Source organism: Rattus rattus, chromosome 4, assembly GCF_011064425.1.
Source record: "Rattus rattus isolate New Zealand chromosome 4, Rrattus_CSIRO_v1, whole genome shotgun sequence".
NCBI classification, from domain to species: Eukaryota; Metazoa; Chordata; class Mammalia; order Rodentia; family Muridae; genus Rattus; species Rattus rattus.
In genome coordinates, this window is record NC_046157.1 from 143,862,419 (window position 1) to 143,883,598 (window position 21,180).

Here is a 21,180-nt window from a genome sequence, read left to right on the forward strand (position 1 = left end):
TCCAAAATATCCCATGTAACTCCACCATGAGGAAAAACAGTTGCAATTTAGACAGGCACGCATTTCAGGAGCTACCATGTGGTCTTGAAGAATGTGTCTTATTATAAAAGAGATAAAAACTTCACGCTACAGGATATTGTTTTATGTAACGTGCCTGGTCTATTGCTTAACAAAACACTTCATGGAAACTTCATCAGGACATAGCTTGATTAAGACTCAAAATTAGCATGCACCCACAACTTCTTTTTTTGAACCTCAAAGATGTTTTCTTGTACTATTTCTACCCTAGTCACAAGCTTATTAACTTGGGAGTGAGGTGACAAGCCCTTTGTCTTCGTGTCTTGTAATTATAATTAATAGTAAGTTAAAGAAAGGCAGAACGCTTGTATTCAAAGTTTAAAGTCAAGTGACTATGTGGCACTTGGAACAGGTGTTGGGAAGACGTTAAGTGGGAGATTACTCTTCTTAATTAGAACTTTTGGGAAACATCTTGGGGAGAGAAAGTCAGGATGTTTTTGCAGAGAGACATGCATATGCAGCCAGAGTCTGAGGACAGGACTCCTGCTATCTTCATGTGGGAGCCCAGGACCCACCAAGGACCAGTTTCCCCTCATCCCCTGTGCTCAGCTGTAGAAAGAGAGTCTCTTCTCAATTCTCCCTTCACTGTGAAAGACAGCACAGAAAGCCCCTCATGTTGAGTGGGAAATTGTTATTTAGAAACAAAGTTTAGATTAATTTTATCAGAGAATGCCCCATTGTAGATAGCTGACCACAATCAGGTAGTTCTTCCAATGTGTATGTACTCTTGCACACAAGTGTGTGTACACACAAATATAAACACATACACATATAAATTCACATGTATATAAGCTATTTTTGTAACACTTTTGTAACACTATTAATGTTTTTGTTGTTTTGGTTTTTATTTAGACAGGGTCTCACTATGATGTCTTGGCTGACTTAGAAATCACTATATAGACCTGGCTATCCCCAAACTAATGTCTATTAGGCATCTCTCTGCCTTAATCTGCCTCCCCAGAGGTGATTAAAGGCATGCACCACCACACCAGTGTTCAGTCTTATTTTTTAACATAATTTTTACAAATGACAGACTAACCTTGGTAAGGCTATGTCTCCTTTGTGGTGCAACAGGGTTCCTTATGACACTGTCTGCATAATCATAATGTCCTTTGTGTTCTCACCTGTCCAGCACTGCTCCAAATCTTCTATCTGTACTAATTTAAGTAACTTCCACAAGTCTACTGTATCTGTACTCTGATACTTCTATTCTTTAGATAAGGGGCTAAGGCTGATGAAAGGTATTAAAGATACACAGTTAATGATGCGAGAGTAAAACTTTAAACTCACTTCTTACTCCTGAGCCCACACTGTGAAACATTAATGTATTTCATGTCATGAAAATTCTACAGAAACAGCAATCATCAAACTCTAGTCAAAGGCCAAATGTGATCCAGCCCCTAAATAAAGTTTTATTCTATCATACTTAAGCTTCTTTGTTTAGTCTGTGTCTTTGCTCCCTTCATACTACTATAGCAACATTGAATAGTTGCATCAGAAACTCTGGGGCCCATAGATTAAAATATTTCTGATCTGTCCCTTTACAGAAAAAGTAACCTAGCCTCTGCTTCAGATCATAAACAGTTCTTTCCCAGTCAGCTTTATTCAACCCATCAATTTATCAATCTGAACATAGCCAGTTTCCAGTTCCCAGAAAAAGAAATCTAACAATTGTAGCTTCCTATACTAAGGAAGATAGGGTTAGGGTTCCTATACTAGGAACAGAGTTAGAGATTTTTTAAATTCATATTTCTTCTTTAGAAACTTTAAAAGGCATCTTAGTAAATTATCTAACATAAGTGAGATTGGATGCTCTGCACCTGTTATCTAAAACAAGGAAGTGATAATTGGCAGCCTGAGTTCAACTGACTTGGTAATTAAGATTCTGGAGGTGGTCCACTCCAGTTCATCCTGGCTCTGCCACCTCTTGCCTTCATAACCTTGTGTATCATCTAACCTCTCTGTGCTCCGGTGCCTCTATCTGCAAAAGTAATCGCTGTACTTAATCCACTTAATGGCAGTATTATAATGATTAAGAAAGAAAGTTGATGACTGCAACATTGAAACAAGAAACTGATTCCCATAAAGTGTTGGTTTCCACTCCGGCTTCTTCAGAAGACTAAGTCAGAAGCAGACAGAGTTATCAAAGCCAAGTCTAAGTATGATGGGGAAATGTTCAGTGAATTAATCACCTAAAGAATTTATGTATATCAAATACTCTTCTACATGTATTACATAGAGATGTCTGTGGGGAAAATAATTAAATGAAACATCTATTCCTTCTGACAACTTAATATACAGTACTTGACTTAAAATATTAGAACAAGGAAAAAGTTAAACATGACAAATGCAACATATATTCCATGTTACCAGGAGCTCCTGTGGATACTTTAGGACAGGTTGCTCATCTGGCTTCTCTAGCAGTTTTCAAAAAAGTGTCTTAGCTGCAAAGGATGGGCCTTCTAATTTCTTTAACACTATTAACACTTGTGGTATTACTCATTTACCAGATGAGTACTTTAACTTGGATTTAATAATGACTAAATGACTTAAGCATATATGGGTGATGATAGCATATCAAGTCCATTTAATAAGAGTTTGTATGCATAATGTACTTTGAAATAAAGTTAGGAAAAATGCCTAAGGATTATCAGTAACTAAAAAATCATCACTCATAAAACAAGACCATCCTAGACTCAAAGTGAGCTTCCACTCATCCTCAACTGTGAAACTAAGCAACATGCACACTGTCTGGTTCAGTTTACTTGGGATCAAAAGAGTAACATGAACAGCACCAGCGCCCATCACTCAGTCATATTTCTAACATGCATTCACTGCTGATGTTGAAGTACAGCAAACAAAACAGTCGTGTGAGATTTCATTACACTCGTAAGAATTAGCATCTAGTCCACGGTGTGGGAGTTTAGGAAGACGAGGAGGAAGACAGGAGGGGAGGAAGAAGGAGAAAGAAAAAGGAGAAAAAGAAAAAGAAGGAAAGGAAGGAAGGAAGGAAGGAATAAAGAAGGAAGGAAGGAAGGACAGAAGGAAGAAAGGAAGGAAGGAAGGAAGGAAGGGAGGAAGGGAGGAAGGAAGGAAGGAGGGAGGGAAAGTGATATGGTGATGATGGTGATGTGATGGTGATGGAGTGATGATGTAGACATGATGGTGTTGATGATGGTGGTAATGATAGTGCAGGTGATGATAATAGAGTTGGAAATGATGCATTACTTCTGTTTGGGAAAATACTCCTGGTTCTTTCCCCTGAAGTTATTGAACTTGGAGTTTCACCTCTTGACTCATAATATTCTCATTTAATGAATAATTAAAATTGTACTTCCAATTTATGCTTGATATGTCTATTTTTAAAGATCTATACATAGATCTATTCAAGAGTGGAGTATCAATACTTATCCGAGGTGTTTATATATTTATCATAAAAAGATGATTCATATGTATTTTTCATGTATATTTACATGCAACAGGGTATATATTTTCATGCATACATACATTTGCACCAATATATTGAAACAGTCCTTTATGTGAATTTTGCTTACTATGACTTTAATTACACAATGTCAATATGATCCAAATATCATAAACAGAAAATTTCAGAAACAAACAATATGACATATAAAATGGATATGATTACATGTGTATAACATAACAAAATATTTGCTAGCCTGCTCTATCTTGTCTGGAATGGAAACATCGCTCTTGCCAGCAAATACACTGCCTTCTCACTAGTCCCTTTTTAACAGAACTCACAAAAGTCATTATATTCAAGTGCTTGTGACTAAATAAGCATTTTTTAAAGGTCCCAAGGGCAAAAACACTGATGTTAACAATTCGTATATGTCCCAGAAAACCGTGAAGTACCAGAGCTAAGTGTACAGGGAAATATTCTTGGCTTACTAAGAAAAGACAAAAATTGCTTAAAAATAGATAGATAGATAGATAGATAGATAGATAGATAGATAGATAGATAGGAAGAAATTGCCAGAATCCAGGGTAAGAACAAATGCGTTCATCAAATGTAGAGAAAAATATTTTGTGCCAGATGTTGGGCCTCTACAGCTATGGGCACAATGTATGAAAAGTGCTGGGCAGAAATAGAGAAGACAAGTCCTGCATGAGGGAAAAGCATGAGTAAAAATACGGGGTATACATTTCTATGTCATCAATAGTGATTTCTATCTTCTTTTACTGTACCTATTTTCTAAGCTTAACTTTATCATAAATGATATGTGCATAGGAAAGCAAAAACATATCCTGAGTACAGCTTCTCTAGGAGGTTTTATGTGTCCACTGGGAGTGGCGACTTGGACTGTACCTCTTGCAAAAAAAATGGGGACAACTATGCATGTGTAAGCATATTTGTGCACTCATGTGCACACATACTTGGAATGGTAAACACTGTTGCCATGTTCTACAGGAAGCATCAAAGTGGAAGGGCTGGGGAAGTCCAGCAAGGACAATTCCACACTGATTTGCTTTTATCGAGTTTCTGTTTATATCCCATCCTCTGCCTTCTACAAATAGCTCTCCTCACAAAAGTTATTTTGGAAACTTATCTCTCAAAATTTGCAAAGACATCAATGATTTTAGTTATCTTCACTTAAAGAGGGTAATTTATCATCTAGTCAAGTGTGCCTGTGTCTGCCAGAAAAGCTGTGAGCCAACATATATCATACTCAGGAGCTCCCAGGGTTTGCTGTGCCTTCCAGTGTGTATTTGAATACAGAATTCGTTTCAATCTGACATTTTTACCTCACATCATATTTTTCTGCTAATTAAGTTCCATAAATGCATCCTTTAGCTGTTTGAGCTGTAATAAATTTCTTTCTTGAATTGGCCATCTGAAAGTCAAAACCAACATTGCAATGAACTAAAATATGAATAATTTTCCTTTCACAGTCTTTATTTAGAGCAGTAAAATACTGAAACTAGGTAAAGCAGTTTCACTAGACCCAGAGCCTTAGTCATGGCGAATGCACACTGTTGAACTCTGACACTGCCTCTAGGTCAATGTAAGAGAATGGTATTTCTATTCATAATCTGGAGGCTTAGCAGTATTAATAAAAAGGATAGTGAGGATATAATTTGTCATGAAAGACTTGCAGTAATTGATCACAGACATAATTTCTTCAGGAACTGATTTCCTAAAGTCCATATTACGGAGCAAAATAACAAGACTAGTCATAGAGTAATGACTGTGCAGCATTATTTTGTAATCATGTTTTATTTCATTGTACTGTCTAGGTGTGTAAGCATGCTACAGGTTAGAACTGAAATGACCAAGCAGAAATTGCACATTTTGTTGCTAATGTTGAGGTTGGTATTTTAATAGGGACTTACCATGAGACTCATCCACACCCACTGAATCATGAGATGTAGATGAGAGTCTTCGTAAATAAGATTAAATCATTGCCATAGATAAAATATCAGGCATTAACATCGTAGACTCAATCTTACAATAATTTAGCTTCTATATTTAATGGTCACAGTGATGGGGTCCAGTTCAGATAATGATGTTGAATGAGCTAATCATTAATTTTATATTCTTGTTTCTCATTTCCCTCTAGGCCTTTATAAAATGGGAATTGCCTTATACATCTTGAATTCATTACCATAATTTGTGTACTGCTCATTGGCTGAAATGAGTTTAAGTAGCACGTTAGTAGAGTTCTTCCTCACTGTGAAGTTCGTGGGTCACCAAGTTAATGTTTCAATAGCATTTATTATACAACTTAATAATATGATTATGATTTTTTACAAAATAATACCTGAATGAAGACAGACAGTATTCTGAAAATGATTTTCTTTTTTTTATAATAAATATTTTATTGGTCTAAATGCCCCAGCACTGACACACAAAAATGTCACTGGTACAGTTTTTTCTCCCTGAAAAAAAAAGCCAGGTATTATTTTAAACCCAGAATTATGTACTCATGACCACCCAAATCAACATCTTCCTTTTGTAAGTGAGGAATCGTAGATCCATTGTTTTGCTCAGATTGATGGTGATGAGACAGATATTAGAGTTATAGCTGGTATGTAGAGTCTGTTTTTGAGACTGAGTCTGCCTTTGTTAAAATAGGATGATCATTAGCATTTCTTCATCTGCCTTGGAAAATCCATCCATAATGCCCTTTCTTTCTCCCTGCACAGTATCGTCATGCATCCCTTAAGAGACTATCTGGTCTCCTGTAGTGAGGATCGTCTCTGGAAGATGGTGGGCCTCCCAAAGGGCAATGTAATTCTTACGGGATCTGGCCACAGTGACTGGCTGTCCGACTGCTGCTTCCATCCAAGGTCAGTGCACACCTTCCCTATACAGCCCGATTCCTTCAGGGAAAGTGGCCATTTCCACACTCTGACACCTTTGAAAGAATAGGTGTTTATGCACTCTGAAATTGTACATGCTCCTCAGAATGTACAATGTTGTAGATAAATGCACCTTTGGCTTTCGTTATATTAACTGTAGATTGGTTACTTTCATATTGATATGTGTGAAGCTCAGTCCACATGCTGACACAGTTAACAAGGGTAACCAGCATTCCAGGGCAAGTGTCATTAATGATGCTTATGTGCACCAGCTTTGAGAGGGCACATGGATCCTAGTCAATAATGCATGCCAGCATTTATTGCGTCTCTGATAATCTACAGGTTTTCCTTTTAGAATGAAGTTATCCAGCTAAAAGGACCAGGAGGCCACAATCAATTTTCCTTAAGATCCAATGGCATTCAAGATATTAAAGAGAAGTAGACAGATCTAAAGACACGTCAGTATTCACTGAAGCTGTGTATCCAGACACTCAGACAGTGACAGGGAGGTTCTCTGGAGCACATGGGCAGCATTGAAGCCTTCCTTCTATCCTTCTATCACACATCCTTCTACCAGCTTCTGCCAACAAGGCTGGCTACTTTCTGCTATTTATTCTTATTTTTTTAATGAGTTTTGCCTACCCTAACTTCTGCTTCTTTCTACCTGGTCTAATTACTTTCGGTTACTTGTGATTCTTGATGAGTTCGTTCTAAGCTATTCTGTTTTGAGGCTCCTTCCCTGGGAAGATTTCTTACTGATTCATCTTCAGGTTTTCACCACATTCCTTTTGCATTAACCATATTTGAAGTTAGATGGAAAAAGTAGTCTTTTTCAGAAATCTGGAAATGCAATAACAAGACATTTTTTGTAATTTTTGAAAACTTCCCAGTGTTTAATTTACCCCTTGGTGCTATATGCTTGAACTTAATTTACAAACATGTCATCTGTTCCTTATCTGATCCACAGAGCTGTGCCACACGCTCACCCCTGAGAAGCACAGAACCCATCTTGCAAGTAGAGAAAACACAATTAGAAGTGTAGCCTATTACGTCAGTAGCTACTGGGCATACTGATCAGATTTGGATAATACCCTGTTACCATGACAGCCAGTGACTCAGATATTTTCTCATTAGTGCTTGACCAGCAATGGTCCTTTTAATAGATCATCCTGTTTCCCCAGTCAATTACTGGAATTAAAATGAGGTTAGATACATCATTATTCACTTTTAATAGGAATCTACATTCCGCTTTCTTATGGCAGGAGGGTTGTCAATGCTGCTGCACTGTTTCTTCACAGTACATGGGATGAAAGTAATGACGAGCTACATGGTTAAGTGAGCGATTTAAATGGCAAATGTTCTTGTGGTATAGGTGAAGAAAGGATTATTAAAAACAATTTTTGTTTCCTTGGGATAGAGATAAATTCTAAAAACTTTTGTAGTTCAGACCTCCAACATCTTATCATACTTAATATACACATATTGCATCCTCAGTGTTAACTCACTCACTGCGTTCACTGCTGTAGACAAAGCCTTGGGTTAAGATAGGCTGCCTGAGCACTGGCTCCCATCCTGTTCTATCTCTATAAAGATGAACCTGGAAATTTTCTTATCAATTCGTGTTGCTCTCTTTTAATTGGCTTCTATAACTTTCAGCTGGATAAATGCTTACCGACTTCAGAGCTACTTTAACAAACATTATATTTATAGGATGGACCATTGTTTTCTAAACCTTCTCGTGGATACATCTCTCCCTCCCTGTCCAATTTCAGCTTCCTGTTGTGCTTTTAAATATTAACCCAGAATGCAGTTTGCCCTGTCCATATAGTCACAAATGTGGTGACTCGCCAGTTCACTGGCGAGTAATTCCAGGGAACACACTTTACAGAAAACTGATTCTTGTAAAGAAGCCACCAACTGTCAACATATTCTCAATTAGGGATGGAGATGTACGATCCCTTCTTTCTTCTGTGCTAGAATGTTGACTGGATTGAACGTGTTCAGGCCTTATGCAGCTGTGAATGCATAAATGCAGCTGTCCTGTCACACCAAGAAGACAATATTTCACTCTGGTTCTCATGACTTCTGGGTCTTATAATAATCTTAATCTGTTTTCCATGATGGTGCCTGAGCCTTGACTGATGAAACTGTCTTGTTTGTGACTGAACATTCCACTAACACTTTTCTGTATTTTGATCAATCATGAGTTTCTGTGTTAAACACCAAGCAAAGGAAATTTATCTAATGAGATTATAAAGATATAATATTTTATGGTATAAAGATAGAAATTTCAGAGTACTTTGATATGCTGTCCACTTAGCAGAATTAGTAGCAGTATTACCCCTTAGACCTATGAGTTTCCAACCATGTGTTCTTGACCAGATTCACAATACTAAGTATGGATAGATTCTTCTGGAGTGAACCTTGAATCCAATCAGAGAACAGTTGGTTATTCCACAACACTCGTACCACTGTTGCATCTGTGGGTATATATCTTGCCACACTGGTCATTATTGTAGTCCACAACTTTCACAGTTAGGCAATCCTGTTGAAGATTTTTCTCTCCAACTGTCTTCATAATTGCCAACAAGGAGGAAGCTTCCTAGTCAATACCAACATGAGAACCAAATTCTATTAAGTTTGTGATGTCTTCAGAAAAAGGATCTTACAGTAGAGTTCTTTTCACACTAGGAGCAGTAAGTAGTGGGAGCTACTTTTGTTTTGGCACACTGACTTAACTCAAACATTTTCAGAAGCTGTCCTGGAAAGATGGCTCCGCAGTTAAGAGTGCTTACTGGTTTCCCAGAGGCCCCAAGTTTGGTTCCCAGTACCCATGCCAAGTGGCCCATAACTGCCTGTAACTCCATCTTTAGGAGAACTGATAGCCTCTTCCAACCTCCACAGCTACCCACATGCATGGTGTACAAAGACACAGGCGCAAACATAAATATACACACAAATAAAAAGTAAATTTTAAAACAAATTTTGGAAGACAATCCCATGACAGGTGTTCATCTGACTATCCAAAGTTCATTTTTGTTACCTGCTCCAAAATTGACAACAAAAGTCTCAAATACATAAACAGTGTAACATATCACAGCATTAGCACTAGAGAGAGGAGAGGCACAAATTCAGGTCTCCTAAATTCTCAGATTCAGATAATATAGTCAAAAATAGAGCAGACAGGAGACCTTAAAAGAACACTCACTAATGACGAAATTAAAACCCTGAGGAGAGATACAGCCTGCAAAGTAATCAAAATTACACCAAGATAGAGGAATTAATAACATATTAAATATACTCAAATAGTATAGTAGATTGGCCTTCTTTCTACTTCATTAATTGGGCATACAGAGAGCTTTAGATCATTCATAATTTTTTATTTAAAATTTTTACTATTTGGGAACTTCATACATGAATGCTGTATATCATATCCATCCCTGCTCTGCCTCCAACTCCTCCTGTGCCCTCTCACTCCCTCTCAAATCCATGGACTCTTATTCTTTCATTATTATTGTTTCATATGTGTGTGTGTGTGTGTGTGTGTGTGTGTGTGTGTGTGTGTGTGTTATATTCAAGGGTACATGTGTTTAGAATTGGTAACGCGATATTGAGTAACCTGTCAGGGAGCTCACTTCTAGAGCAAACAGGATCCAGATCCTAGGCTAGGCAATGGAATCCAGGTCCACGTTTATAAAATTACAGTGTACAGTGAGAAGCCATATGCTTGAAAGGCAGGGAGAATAAAGATCTTCATATGTTACTAGATCATAGATATTGAAACACACTTGAAATGATTACATAGTCCCAAGCACGTCAGCCTCCCAAACAACATATGTTTGCACAAATCTCCCAAGCCTTGTGTTGAAATGACAACAGAAATGGGTTTTGAAACAGTCAGAAATAATGACCTAAACATCGGATGCTGTGAACCCAAAGACCGAGTGACTGTGGCAGTTAGGTTGAAGTGAGCAGCATATAGTCAAATGGATAAAATAGTCGACAGTACTTCAAGTTGAAACAGAAGCAATCAGCTGCTTGTTTAGCTTTTCAAGATTTAAAGGTATAGTGAAATCCAGGTACCGTTTATTCATCAATAAATGTTGGCACATGTTTTTTCCGTAATGACTACTTACTAAATAATTGTATTTCTTGAATTTTATAGCATAAGTATAACTGAAAGAAAAGTGAAATTTTTTAGTTATGAAATTTTCTTTTTTGTGGGCGATGTGTGTGTGGTGGGGAGCAGGGGCTTGCCCTTGTATGTTACACGCTTCTGCGTGCAGGTGTATACAGCCGTTTGCATGGGAAGCCAGAGGAAAATGTTGGGTGCCTTCCTTGATTACTCTCTGCTTCCCACCTGTTCCCTTAACACTGAACTTGAAGCTTCCTTCTCAGTGTTTTGCCTGGAGAGGCTGGCTCCTCGGATCTGCATATTTTGCCCTCCCCTCCCCAACTCTAGATAAAACCCATGGCAATGCCCCCGCTTTTCCCTGGAGCCTAAAGATCTGAACTCAGGTCCTTATTCTTGCGCGTGCTCACGCGCGCGCGCACACACACACACACACACACACACACACACACACACACACACACACACACACACACACACACAGCCAAGCTTCCCGGCAACACCTTGTCTATTAATTTTATACACTTATATAGGTTTTATACCACATTCAATTTTTTCATAAAACAGTTCCCTGAGTCTTTATCAAGTCAAGATATTATAATTCACACAGATCATAATTGTCATGTATTTCTTACACTAAATTGGTTCTGTAGGATTGTACTTCGTGTAAGTTCCTCAGTGGGATTCAGTCTGAAGACTTGGGGGGAAACAGGTAACTCATTTTAGAGAATATCCCGATGTTACCACACAGTTACCACTAGATGGCGATCGTGCATCGATTATGGAAAATACCCTTTGCATTTACTCGGAAGACTGATGAATTGGCTATGGAAAGTAATTCATCAGTTGCTGAAAATGATGAATGAGTGGAAAGATGAGAGGAACGTGCACTGAGCCGTCTTTGCACTATTGAAAGAGCGAAATGGATGATACCAGAAGGTGGGAATGTAACCTCACTCCAGTGGGAGCTAGAAGTTACGCCTCGGAGCCATTCAGAGCCACCATTTCGGGTGCACTTGTTAGAATCCTAGACACAGCAGCTGTTCACCTTACTGGTTTTCTTGACGATGGCATGTGAGTTACGAGGATGTTTCTTTTGTAAGTTGGTTTTGTGGTCACGTGTTCTATCAACTACACGATTGCTATCACCTGGCAATCGTATGCTTAATGAGTAATGGTTAATTTCTCTAACTTGGTGTTTCTTAATTGGACTCTTGAGAATTTAGCTCAGCAATGACCCAGGGCCCTGCATGTCAATGCAATGCTAAGAAGGAAAGGATCCGTTGTAACGGCCGGGTTATATATCAATCTCCACTGGCAAGCTGGTGTGAAGCCTTAGTCAGATCACGCCACATCTTTCCCCCAAATTAAACAGGAGGCTGATTGCAAGCTTAAAAACAAAGGAATACAAGCACTGTTTTTAATACGTATGCGATGCAGGTATTCCTAAGTCTTAAAATGTAAGTATTGTTTTTAAAATATGCCAAATTCATGATTTTTTAAAATAAATTTTACACACCGAGAGGATTCCACATCTTCTTTCTTTAGAGGTAGGTTATATTTAGAAACCCTTAAACGTCTACAGAATTGCTTTTCAGTGTTCGGTGCCTTCCTTGATTGCTCTCCGCCTTGTTCCCTTAGGAGAGAGCTTGAAGCTTCCTGGTGTTCTCTCTGGAGAGGCTGGCCCACAGCGTCTGCCTATTTCCTTCCTACCCTCCCCCAACTGCAGACAACACAGATGCCCATGGCAGTGCCCTAGCTTCTATGTTTTAGGAAGTTAACCATGTGCAGAGCCTGCCCTATTAATGCCCCCTTTATAGTAGCCCTGGGCTGCTGGAATGCAGGTTTGCCCCAGGGTGCATGTGTGTATTAGCAGGCTAGTGATGCTCTTAGTCGGCCATGACCTTTAGCAGGGCACTGTTGGCTGCCATCACTGTAGTTCTGAAAGTAAACAGGGTGTCCAGTTTTGAGAGACCTTTTCTGCTGCATGGCCAATGCTCATTGTGAGACACGGCATGCATCTCTATAAATAAAACCAGTGGGATTATTGGCTTAAACAATTCCATGACACTGCATTTTCTTCTGGGTCCACTGCCTGGAAACAGAAATGGAGCTTACAGCATCCTGTTAAACATAACATCTACCCTTATGTGCTGATTTATGAATTGAGAATAAATGGCCGTCTGTGTAATGCCCCACAGTACTTGCCCCTGTGGAAATTGCCTACTCTGGCATTAACCTAGTGCTGGAGACCATAGTCTGAAGGCTGCTAGATAAGTATATCATTTCGTTATTTTACAAAATAAAATAGAGTAACTTTTTATTTGGTAAAAGTATAAAACCAAGAGTTCAATTTGCAAGCACATGGATGGGATGCCTGCCTAGAGCAGTGGAATCCCACGCTGTCTTCAGTGGCAGATAGATGCTGCCAACATCCAGAACCTCCAGCAGATTATTGAAAAGATTATTTTGACATGCTCTTATAAAACAATGCTATTCTACTTTATATTATCTGAAAAAAATCTGTTTTTTACTTCTGTCCTTAGTAAGATTTGTCACCTTTATGTGAACAGACTTAGCACTGGGGGCAATAATGTACTTTAAATATTACTGTTGTCAAGTCCTAAATTTAATGCATGAGAATAAAGCTATGAGAAAAATATTTCACATAGCCCCATTGCCCATTAAGAAAGATATCTCTGAAAAATCAACGTTCTAAAAATTAAGTCATGCATGTGTTCAGAAAGTAGTTCACCTTGAGTTATTTAATTATTGGACACAGTACACTTCATTCAGTCACACTATATGTATGTATTAATTGTTTGTTTAATATTCAAACAGTAATGTAGAAAGAAATTCGATTGGAGAGTGAACCTTTAAATCCATCTGTTCTGGAAGAGGGGGCTTAAATGTTGATAGCCATTAGCACTTGAGGAGAGAGTATCTGATATGTGTCATGAATTGCAAGTGTGAACGAGGAAGACTGTGTTTATACAATGAGCCCTCCTCATTTATACACAGCACAGTTGATCCCACTGTCTCCCCTCTGGTTGAATGGAGATCATATGACTGAGTTAAGATCAGTGAAATCCAAATGGAAGGGTGACTTCCAGCTGTAGCAATTGAAGCACCGAGTGGTGACTTTCTGATGGAGCAGAAAACTTCCTTCTGCACTAGATTTTGATATGGTCAAGACGAATAAATCTTTGTATAGTATGTGTCAGGTGGGATGCCATGTCTGTTGTAGCTATTACTGTTAATTATTTAAAAGTAAAATTTTATGTGTAGCAGAAAGAAAACCCTGAGGATTTTCTTCACTAAGTCACTACATCTGGTTGTTTACTAATGAAGCCTTCGAGTCAGACATATTTTTGGTGTAAAGATGACAAGAGGCTGACCTGTTACTTTTCTTCATCTGTGAGAGCCTGCACTAGTGTTTGAGAGTGGGGATAAGTTGCTTCATAAGTTTTCATGACTGTTGCATGGGGAGATCTCTGCACAGAACTTGGCACAGTCTGGCACTCGAGGGGAGCATTATTAAGTTTCCTTATTGCTCTTTGCCTTAAGCAAGATTTTAATGTAGGTCCAGTTTTCTCAGAATCCATATTGCTTTCAAGTCTATTTGTTTTTTTTTTATTCTGGCAAGAAAGTAGAAAATCCTAGGAATGTCATAAGCTCATTAAGCACAAAGTTGGAATCATATATATCCTTGTCTTTCCGAGATCCAGTAGTCCAATTGACATTGTGGTGAGTTTTGTAATTAGGATGACCGTGTGAAGATGGTAGATCAGGGGGCGTGTGGATGCTCTGTCTCCTCATTTCAGAAGGTACCTTCCAATTTCAGAACTAAGCAAGCACAAACAGCACTCACATCTGCCAGTCTTTGTTTCTGAAGCCATAATGTCAAAGCAGCCAAAGGCAAACATTCCTCAACTATGTCAGACATGAAGCCAAGGTATTCTAAACTTTCTATGAATTCTGCACTGAAAATAAATTTCAATCAAAAACTACTAATAAAAAGATCCCCCCACATTTCAGATATGTAAAATGAGGACATATAAAATATATTGCTCCACAGAGGCAGACTGAGTGGGAAAGTTTGTCCAAATCAATCTTTTGCAACTCCACACTTTTTTCTACACACCTTTTTTTCATTTTATTGAAAATAGATGTTTTTTCCCCACATAATAGATCCTGGTTATGGTTTCCTCTCCGTCTACTCTTCTCAGACCCTCCCCACTTCCCTCTCATCAGAATCCACTCACTTCTATCTCTCAGAAAATAAACAGACTTCTAAAGGATAATGACAAAAATGAGACAAAGTAATCAAATAAGACAATAATAATAATAAACTAAAAAATTAACACATCAAATTGGAGAAAACAAACAGAAGGAGAAGAGCCCAAGGGAAGGCACAAGAGTTAGAGACCCACTGGTTCACGAACTGGAAGCCATACTATGTGTACAGAGAACATGGTGTAGAGCTGTGCGGTGCAGGACCTGTGTGATGCCTCAGTCTCTGTGAGTTTGTGCATGCTTTTTCTTTTGATTTAGAGGGCCTTGGTTACCTGTTGTCCTTTATCCCCTCTGGCTTTGACATCCCATTTGAAGAGGAGTGTTCCAAGGTCTCTCACGCTCTGCATACTGCATTTGTGGACCTCTGCATTTGTTCCTGTCTTCTGCAGAAGGAAGCTTCTCTCATGAGGAATGAGCAAGACATTGATCTGTGAGAAGAGCAGAGTGTCATTAGGAGTGGTTTTATTGCTATTTTTAAAGAACAGTAGTCCTTGGCTTTTGGGCTATCTAGTCTCATGTTCTTGGTCACCTAGGAACTGTCTGGTATAATTTCCATCTCATTAGGAAGGCGTAAGTAAAAGCATATGTTGGTTTATTACTTCCACAAGAACTGGGTTACCATTGAACTACCGTATCTTGCAGGCAGGACATTGTCCACCAGAGGACTTGAGTCTGGGTTGGTCTTTGCATTTCTCTGTTGATATTATGCAGAGTCCCTTCTTGTTTGAGAGATGCTAGATGGTAGGGGGGAGGGCTCTATGTAGGCAACAGCTTGGCTTATGTTTCATGAGTTGTGCAAGTGTTGTCTTAGCAATGAGGCCTTGCTGTGAATTTAAGGAGAGCAAGCTATAGCCATGGTAACCACCTGCACTGTTTGGGGATTCCCATGGTACACACTTTGGCCAACAACTCAATTAAATGTAATCTAATTCTGGTACTAGAAGCATCATTTGGTGACAAGTGATAGTCAGTTGGGACTTTGTCTCCCCACTCCTTGGTGACTTCATTTAGATATGACTTCCTATATGTACATACATTAAGAATCTTCTATTGTATTAATTTTCCTTGTAACTTCTCAAATGACCCCTAATTTCAGCTCTCTACCCTATATTTTCCTCCCTTGTCCCTCACTTCTCTCCCCTCCCCACTTGATCCTCCTGTTTATCATCCTCGGTTCTTCCATTACTACTCTATTTTCCTTTTCTAGAAAGATCTCTTTCCCATTAAGTTCCTTATTCCATTCCTAACTTCTATGATTATATGGGTTGTGGCTTTATTACACTGACTTAAAAGCTAATATCTACATATACGCAAACACATGTCATATTTGTTTTTCTGGGCCTAGTATACCTGACTTGGAATGATTTCTTTTTCTAGTTCCATCTATTTATATGCAGATTTCATTATTTCATTTAAAAATCAGGTAATACCCCATTGTGTAAATATACCATGTTTTTATAAATTCATTTTTTTGAGGGACATGTAGATTGTTTCAAATTTCTGGGTATTGTGAACCGAGCAGCAATGAATATAATTGAATAAGAGTCTCTGGGGTAGGATGAAGTATCTTTTGGTATATGCCCAAGAGCATTATACTTAGATCTTGCGGTAGATTGATTCCCATGTTCCTAAGGAAACATCATACTAACATTCATACTTTACATACTCCCACCAGCAGGAGGTGAGTGTTCTCTTACCCCACATCCTCTCCAGCATAAACTGTCACTTGTTTTATTGATCTTAGCCATTCTGACAAGTGTAAGATCGAAATTAAAAGTACCTTTGATTTGCATTTCCTGGATGGTTAAGGTTATTGAACATTTCTTTAAGTATTTCTCAGCCAATTGAGTTTCCTCTTTTACAACTCCAGATCTTAACTAGTCCAAGAATCATTCATTCTAGAAACATCTGAGTAATAGCAAGAAGTGACTTTCTTGTCCTTCTTAACCCTCTTTCCAGACAGAAAATCTGCAAAATAAAATGTCCTAGGTCACCAAGAAATGTCCTGCCATAAGAAGTCAGAAGTCACAACAAGGACATGAGGGTTATGTTTATGCCTAGGAAAGCTTTGGGAGAATGGAATCCTTAATCCACAGATAACCTTGAGGGCTAGAACAAGCTGAAACAAAAGTCAGAGAAAATCAGTGAACCTCCAGAGTAATGGTGTTATTTTTCAGCACCCACAGGGTGACTCGATGAATGGGTACATGATTTATTCAAAGCATTTAATTCACCAGCTTGCAATCAACTGGGCAATAAACTAATTTTGCAAGAATTGCTATAACAACATGAAGGATGAACTGCATACTCTACTGCCTTATTTCTAGGAAGATACTACCAAAAACTAAACAGTGGCAACCAAGAGCTCTGGGAAGTCTGGAATGTACCTTCCAGTATAGGCTAGCCTCAAACTGCTATGTAGTTAAGGTGGACATTAGCCTTCTGGCCTTCCTGTTTCTACCCCTACATGTGATTATGGGTCCACATAAGTACATCTGACTTTTGCTTCTTGCCCATAATTTTAATATGAAGAATAACAAAAACTATAGTTTTAAAATATATTTCTATTGTTTTTCTTTATAAACTAAGCTTTTTTAACATGAGATTTTTAAACAACTATATAGTTAGCTGACAATGTCTTTTACTATCAGAAAATTTTAAGCCAGGATTTCTATATTATAATTTTTGGTTACAATAGGATGTGTGCATGTGTGTGTCTCTCTGTCTGTGTCTGTGTCTCTGTCTGTTTCTCTCTCTCTCTCTCTCTCTCTCTCTCTCTCTCTCTCTCTCTCTCTCTCTCTCTCTGTGTGTGTGTGTGTGTGTGTGTGTGTGTGTGTGTGTGTGTATAACTTGTAGGAGTCAGTTCTCTCCTTCTCCCATGGGGTCTCACAGATCCAATACATTTATCAGCAGGCTATGTGGCTAGTGACTTGGTATACAGCTTTATCTTGTCAGGCCTCAGGTTCTCTATTTTCACTAGTTTTGTGTATTTACTTCTTGATGATTATTGGATGTTTTATGTATTTACTTCTTGCTGATTATTGTATGCATAACTCCTGAAGCAATGACACTTCTTAATTCAGTAATTCTTGATGAATAAACTTCTCCTTATGAATAAAGTTGTTGGCTCTAGTATTTATATTTCAGCTGAAGGTAATTTAAAAATGTTTTTTACAATTATTATTTTACAATTATTATTTTATTCATATTGCATATCTATATATCTATATATACGTTTATATATATTTGTGCATGTGTGAGAGTGATGATGTCTTTGCAGGTACATATGTAAGCCACAGGACTTAGTATCTTCCTCAGAATCTGTCTCTCCTTAGAGACAGTTTTCAGTGGACCAGAGCTTACCAATTAGGCTATGCTGGCTGGCCAATGAACTCCAGTGGCCCTCTGCAAGTCTGCATCTCCAGCACTGGGATTCAAATTATGTTGTTCTACACTCAGCCTCTTACATGGGTGCTGGCACTCAGTCTCATGTCCTTACAAGACAAATACCGACTGTGTCATCTTCCCAGCCCTAGAATTCTATTTCTGTGTTATCTTTTTTTATGTATATTTCTGACACTTCTCTTAAACATTATTTGACTTCTCATATTTATCATAATTTTTCATCAATCTCAAGCAATTTGTCTCTTTGTTTTTTCTCTCAGGAATAAAATTAAAATCTACTTTCCACCTTTGTAACTAACATTTGTAAAATCTATTTGCTTACACTTGTAGCTTGCTTGTAGATTTTAACTGGACACATCCCACTACTACGTAGAAAATGCCTACAGTTATTCTTTTAAATGTAGCCTAACCAGGACACCTGGAACCCAGTTCATTCTTACGCACCATCTTCTTTTGGAAGACATGGAGGCAACCTCAGATAACTTCACCTTTGTCAGCTCCTTGCTTGCTGCTTATCTCGTCACTTGACCCATCTGTGTTATGGTTTATCTTAAAAGAGCTTTAATTGGACCTATATAGAAGTGAGTTCACATCCATTGCGATGAAGCATCATGGGCGAAAGATTTTAATTTAGAGCTCACAGTTCCGTGAGGGTTAGAGCCCACTTTCATTATGGCAGGGAACAGGGCAGAAAGCATAATGTTGGAACAGTAGTTGAGAGCTTATATCCTTATTGGCAAGTAGGAAGCAGAATGAGAGGCGCTAGGCCTGGTATGGGTTTTTGAAACCTCAAAGCCTGCCTCCCGTGACACACCACCTCCAACAAGGCCACACCCCCAATCCTTGATAAACAGTTCTATGAACTACGACTGAAAATACTCAAATGTACGCTCATACAGGGATCATTCCCTTTCAAACTGTAACATGGTGCCATTAGATATGGCTTTTTGCTTCAACCAGACATCAAGATTTAGTTTCATTGTGACAGAATATATCCCCACATATATATTTAGAGTACGAATTCATACTCAATGGCCTTTAATTGCGTATTTTTCTCTCACGTTATTCTTTCTGTAAGAAAGGTGAGTCGTGTTGCAAGTTCTTTGTTATAGACATCTGGAGCTCCGTCCACTCTTCGTCTTAGTTTCATGTGTTTGTTCCGTAATCTGCTGAATAATTCTCACGTGGCCATCCTGAGAATCAGCCATGGCTTAGCTCATAGAGTGTATATGGAGAGGTGAACTGAAAATGTACTTAGCCACTCAGTGGGAAATGTTTGAACAGGTGTAATTGATATGTTCAGTATCAACAAAACGTGTGCAGGAATGTATATTGAAAGTACTGAGTTTGACAATGTAGCTCAGTGGTTTAGCATTGCCCTAAAATATACAAGATCTTGGGATTAACCCTCAGTACCTTAAATTTAGGAAGGAGGAGGAGGAGGAAGGAGAGGAGGAGGAGGAGGAAGAAAAGGAAGGGAGGAGGAGGTGGAAAGGAGGAAGAAAAGGAGGAGGAGGGAAGGGAGGAGGAGGAGGAGGTAGAGAAGGAAAAGGTAGAGGAGGAGGAGGAGGAGGAGGAGGAGGAAGAAAAGGAGGAGGAAAAAAAGGAGGAGGAGGAGGAGGAGGAGGGAAAAGGAGGAGGAGGGAAGGGAGGAGGAGGTGGAGAAGGAGGAAGGAAAAGGAGGAGGAGGAAGAAAAGGAGGATGAGGAGGAGGTAGAGAAGGAAAAGGTAGAGGAGGAGGATGAGGAGGAGGAGGAAGAAAAGGAGGAGGAGGAAAAAAGGAGGAGGAGGAGGAAAAGGAGGAGGAGGAAGAGGAGGAAAAGGTAGAGGAGGAGGATGAGGAGGAGGAGGAAGAAAGGAGGAGGAGGAAAAAGGAGGAGGAGGAGGTAGAGGAGGGAAAAGGTAGAGGAGGAGGTAGAGGAGGAGGTAGAGGAGGAGGAGGAGGAGGAGGAGGAGGAGGAGGAGGAGGAGGAGAAGAAATGGAAGCTGCATGATTTTTCAGTGCCTGTCCTGAGCTCAGTTTGACACTAATGTTTCTCTTCATGCTTCCCACTGCCCTCTGCTCATCTCAGGATAATACAGTGTAAAAGTATTATGCTCTGCTCAACTCAGGACATTTCCAACAATACTAATTTCTCTAATTTTGTAGAGTACTGGTTTGTTTGATACTCAGTGATCCTGAGCCTTTGAAATTAGAGCCATGATAGCTTTGTAATTTTTTTCCTGTTCTTGGTTAATGAATAAATTTCCGAAAGAATTATTTCTCTGAATCTTTAAGAGTCTTCATCTTTTGAATTTTAGTATCATTCGGACGGTTTTTATGTCCTGGGAAAAAAATAAATTACTCATTTGGAAATCTTCTCGGTGTTTTGCTTTTTTTATTGATTCTCACACATTCCAGAGAGAAGTGTAGTGTTCATGAACTTTCTGCTTTGCTGCTTTTGCTACTTTTCTGCTTTTGCTATATGTCTGAGGCTCTGTGACTCTTTTGAGGCTGTTCATCCAAATCCAGAGGCATCAATACTGAAGATTCATGTGTCACTTCTTCCATAAAAACAGCCCGCCTACAATGCTCTTTTCTCCATAAAAATGTAAAAAACGTAGTCTCTAATTCTGTGGTCTCTCGTATTCATTTTTCAGGCTTCTTCTTAATGCTCTTGAGTTAAAGGAGAACTAAACTAAACCTTTATGTGTTTTCAGTCCCCTCACTCTATAGTTCTCTTCAAAGTTGTTTCTTGACACCTTGTGCTTGAAACCAGACTTTCCTACTCGTAGCAGAGGGACTGTTGCCCCGTTTTGCATTGCTCTGGTCACTCTTGTGAATGATGCATAAGCCCGGAAGTGAGAAATCTGGGGGCCAGGAATTATTACTCAGAAACTGGTGTATTTATTTAATAGATGATTAAAATTGACCAGCAATACGTAACTGAACGAAGTACAACGAT

General features: G+C 38.8%; 1 protein-coding gene across 1 annotated transcript in view; it reads left to right on the forward strand.

The window, feature by feature from the left end:
* Positions 1-21,180, forward strand: part of Spag16 (sperm associated antigen 16) — a 523,611-nt gene that overhangs the window by 294,513 nt on the left and 207,918 nt on the right. The window contains 2 exon segments of the mRNA XM_032899754.1: positions 6,247-6,390; positions 19,314-19,317. Coding sequence (XP_032755645.1) covers positions 6,247-6,390; positions 19,314-19,317 — 148 coding nt within the window.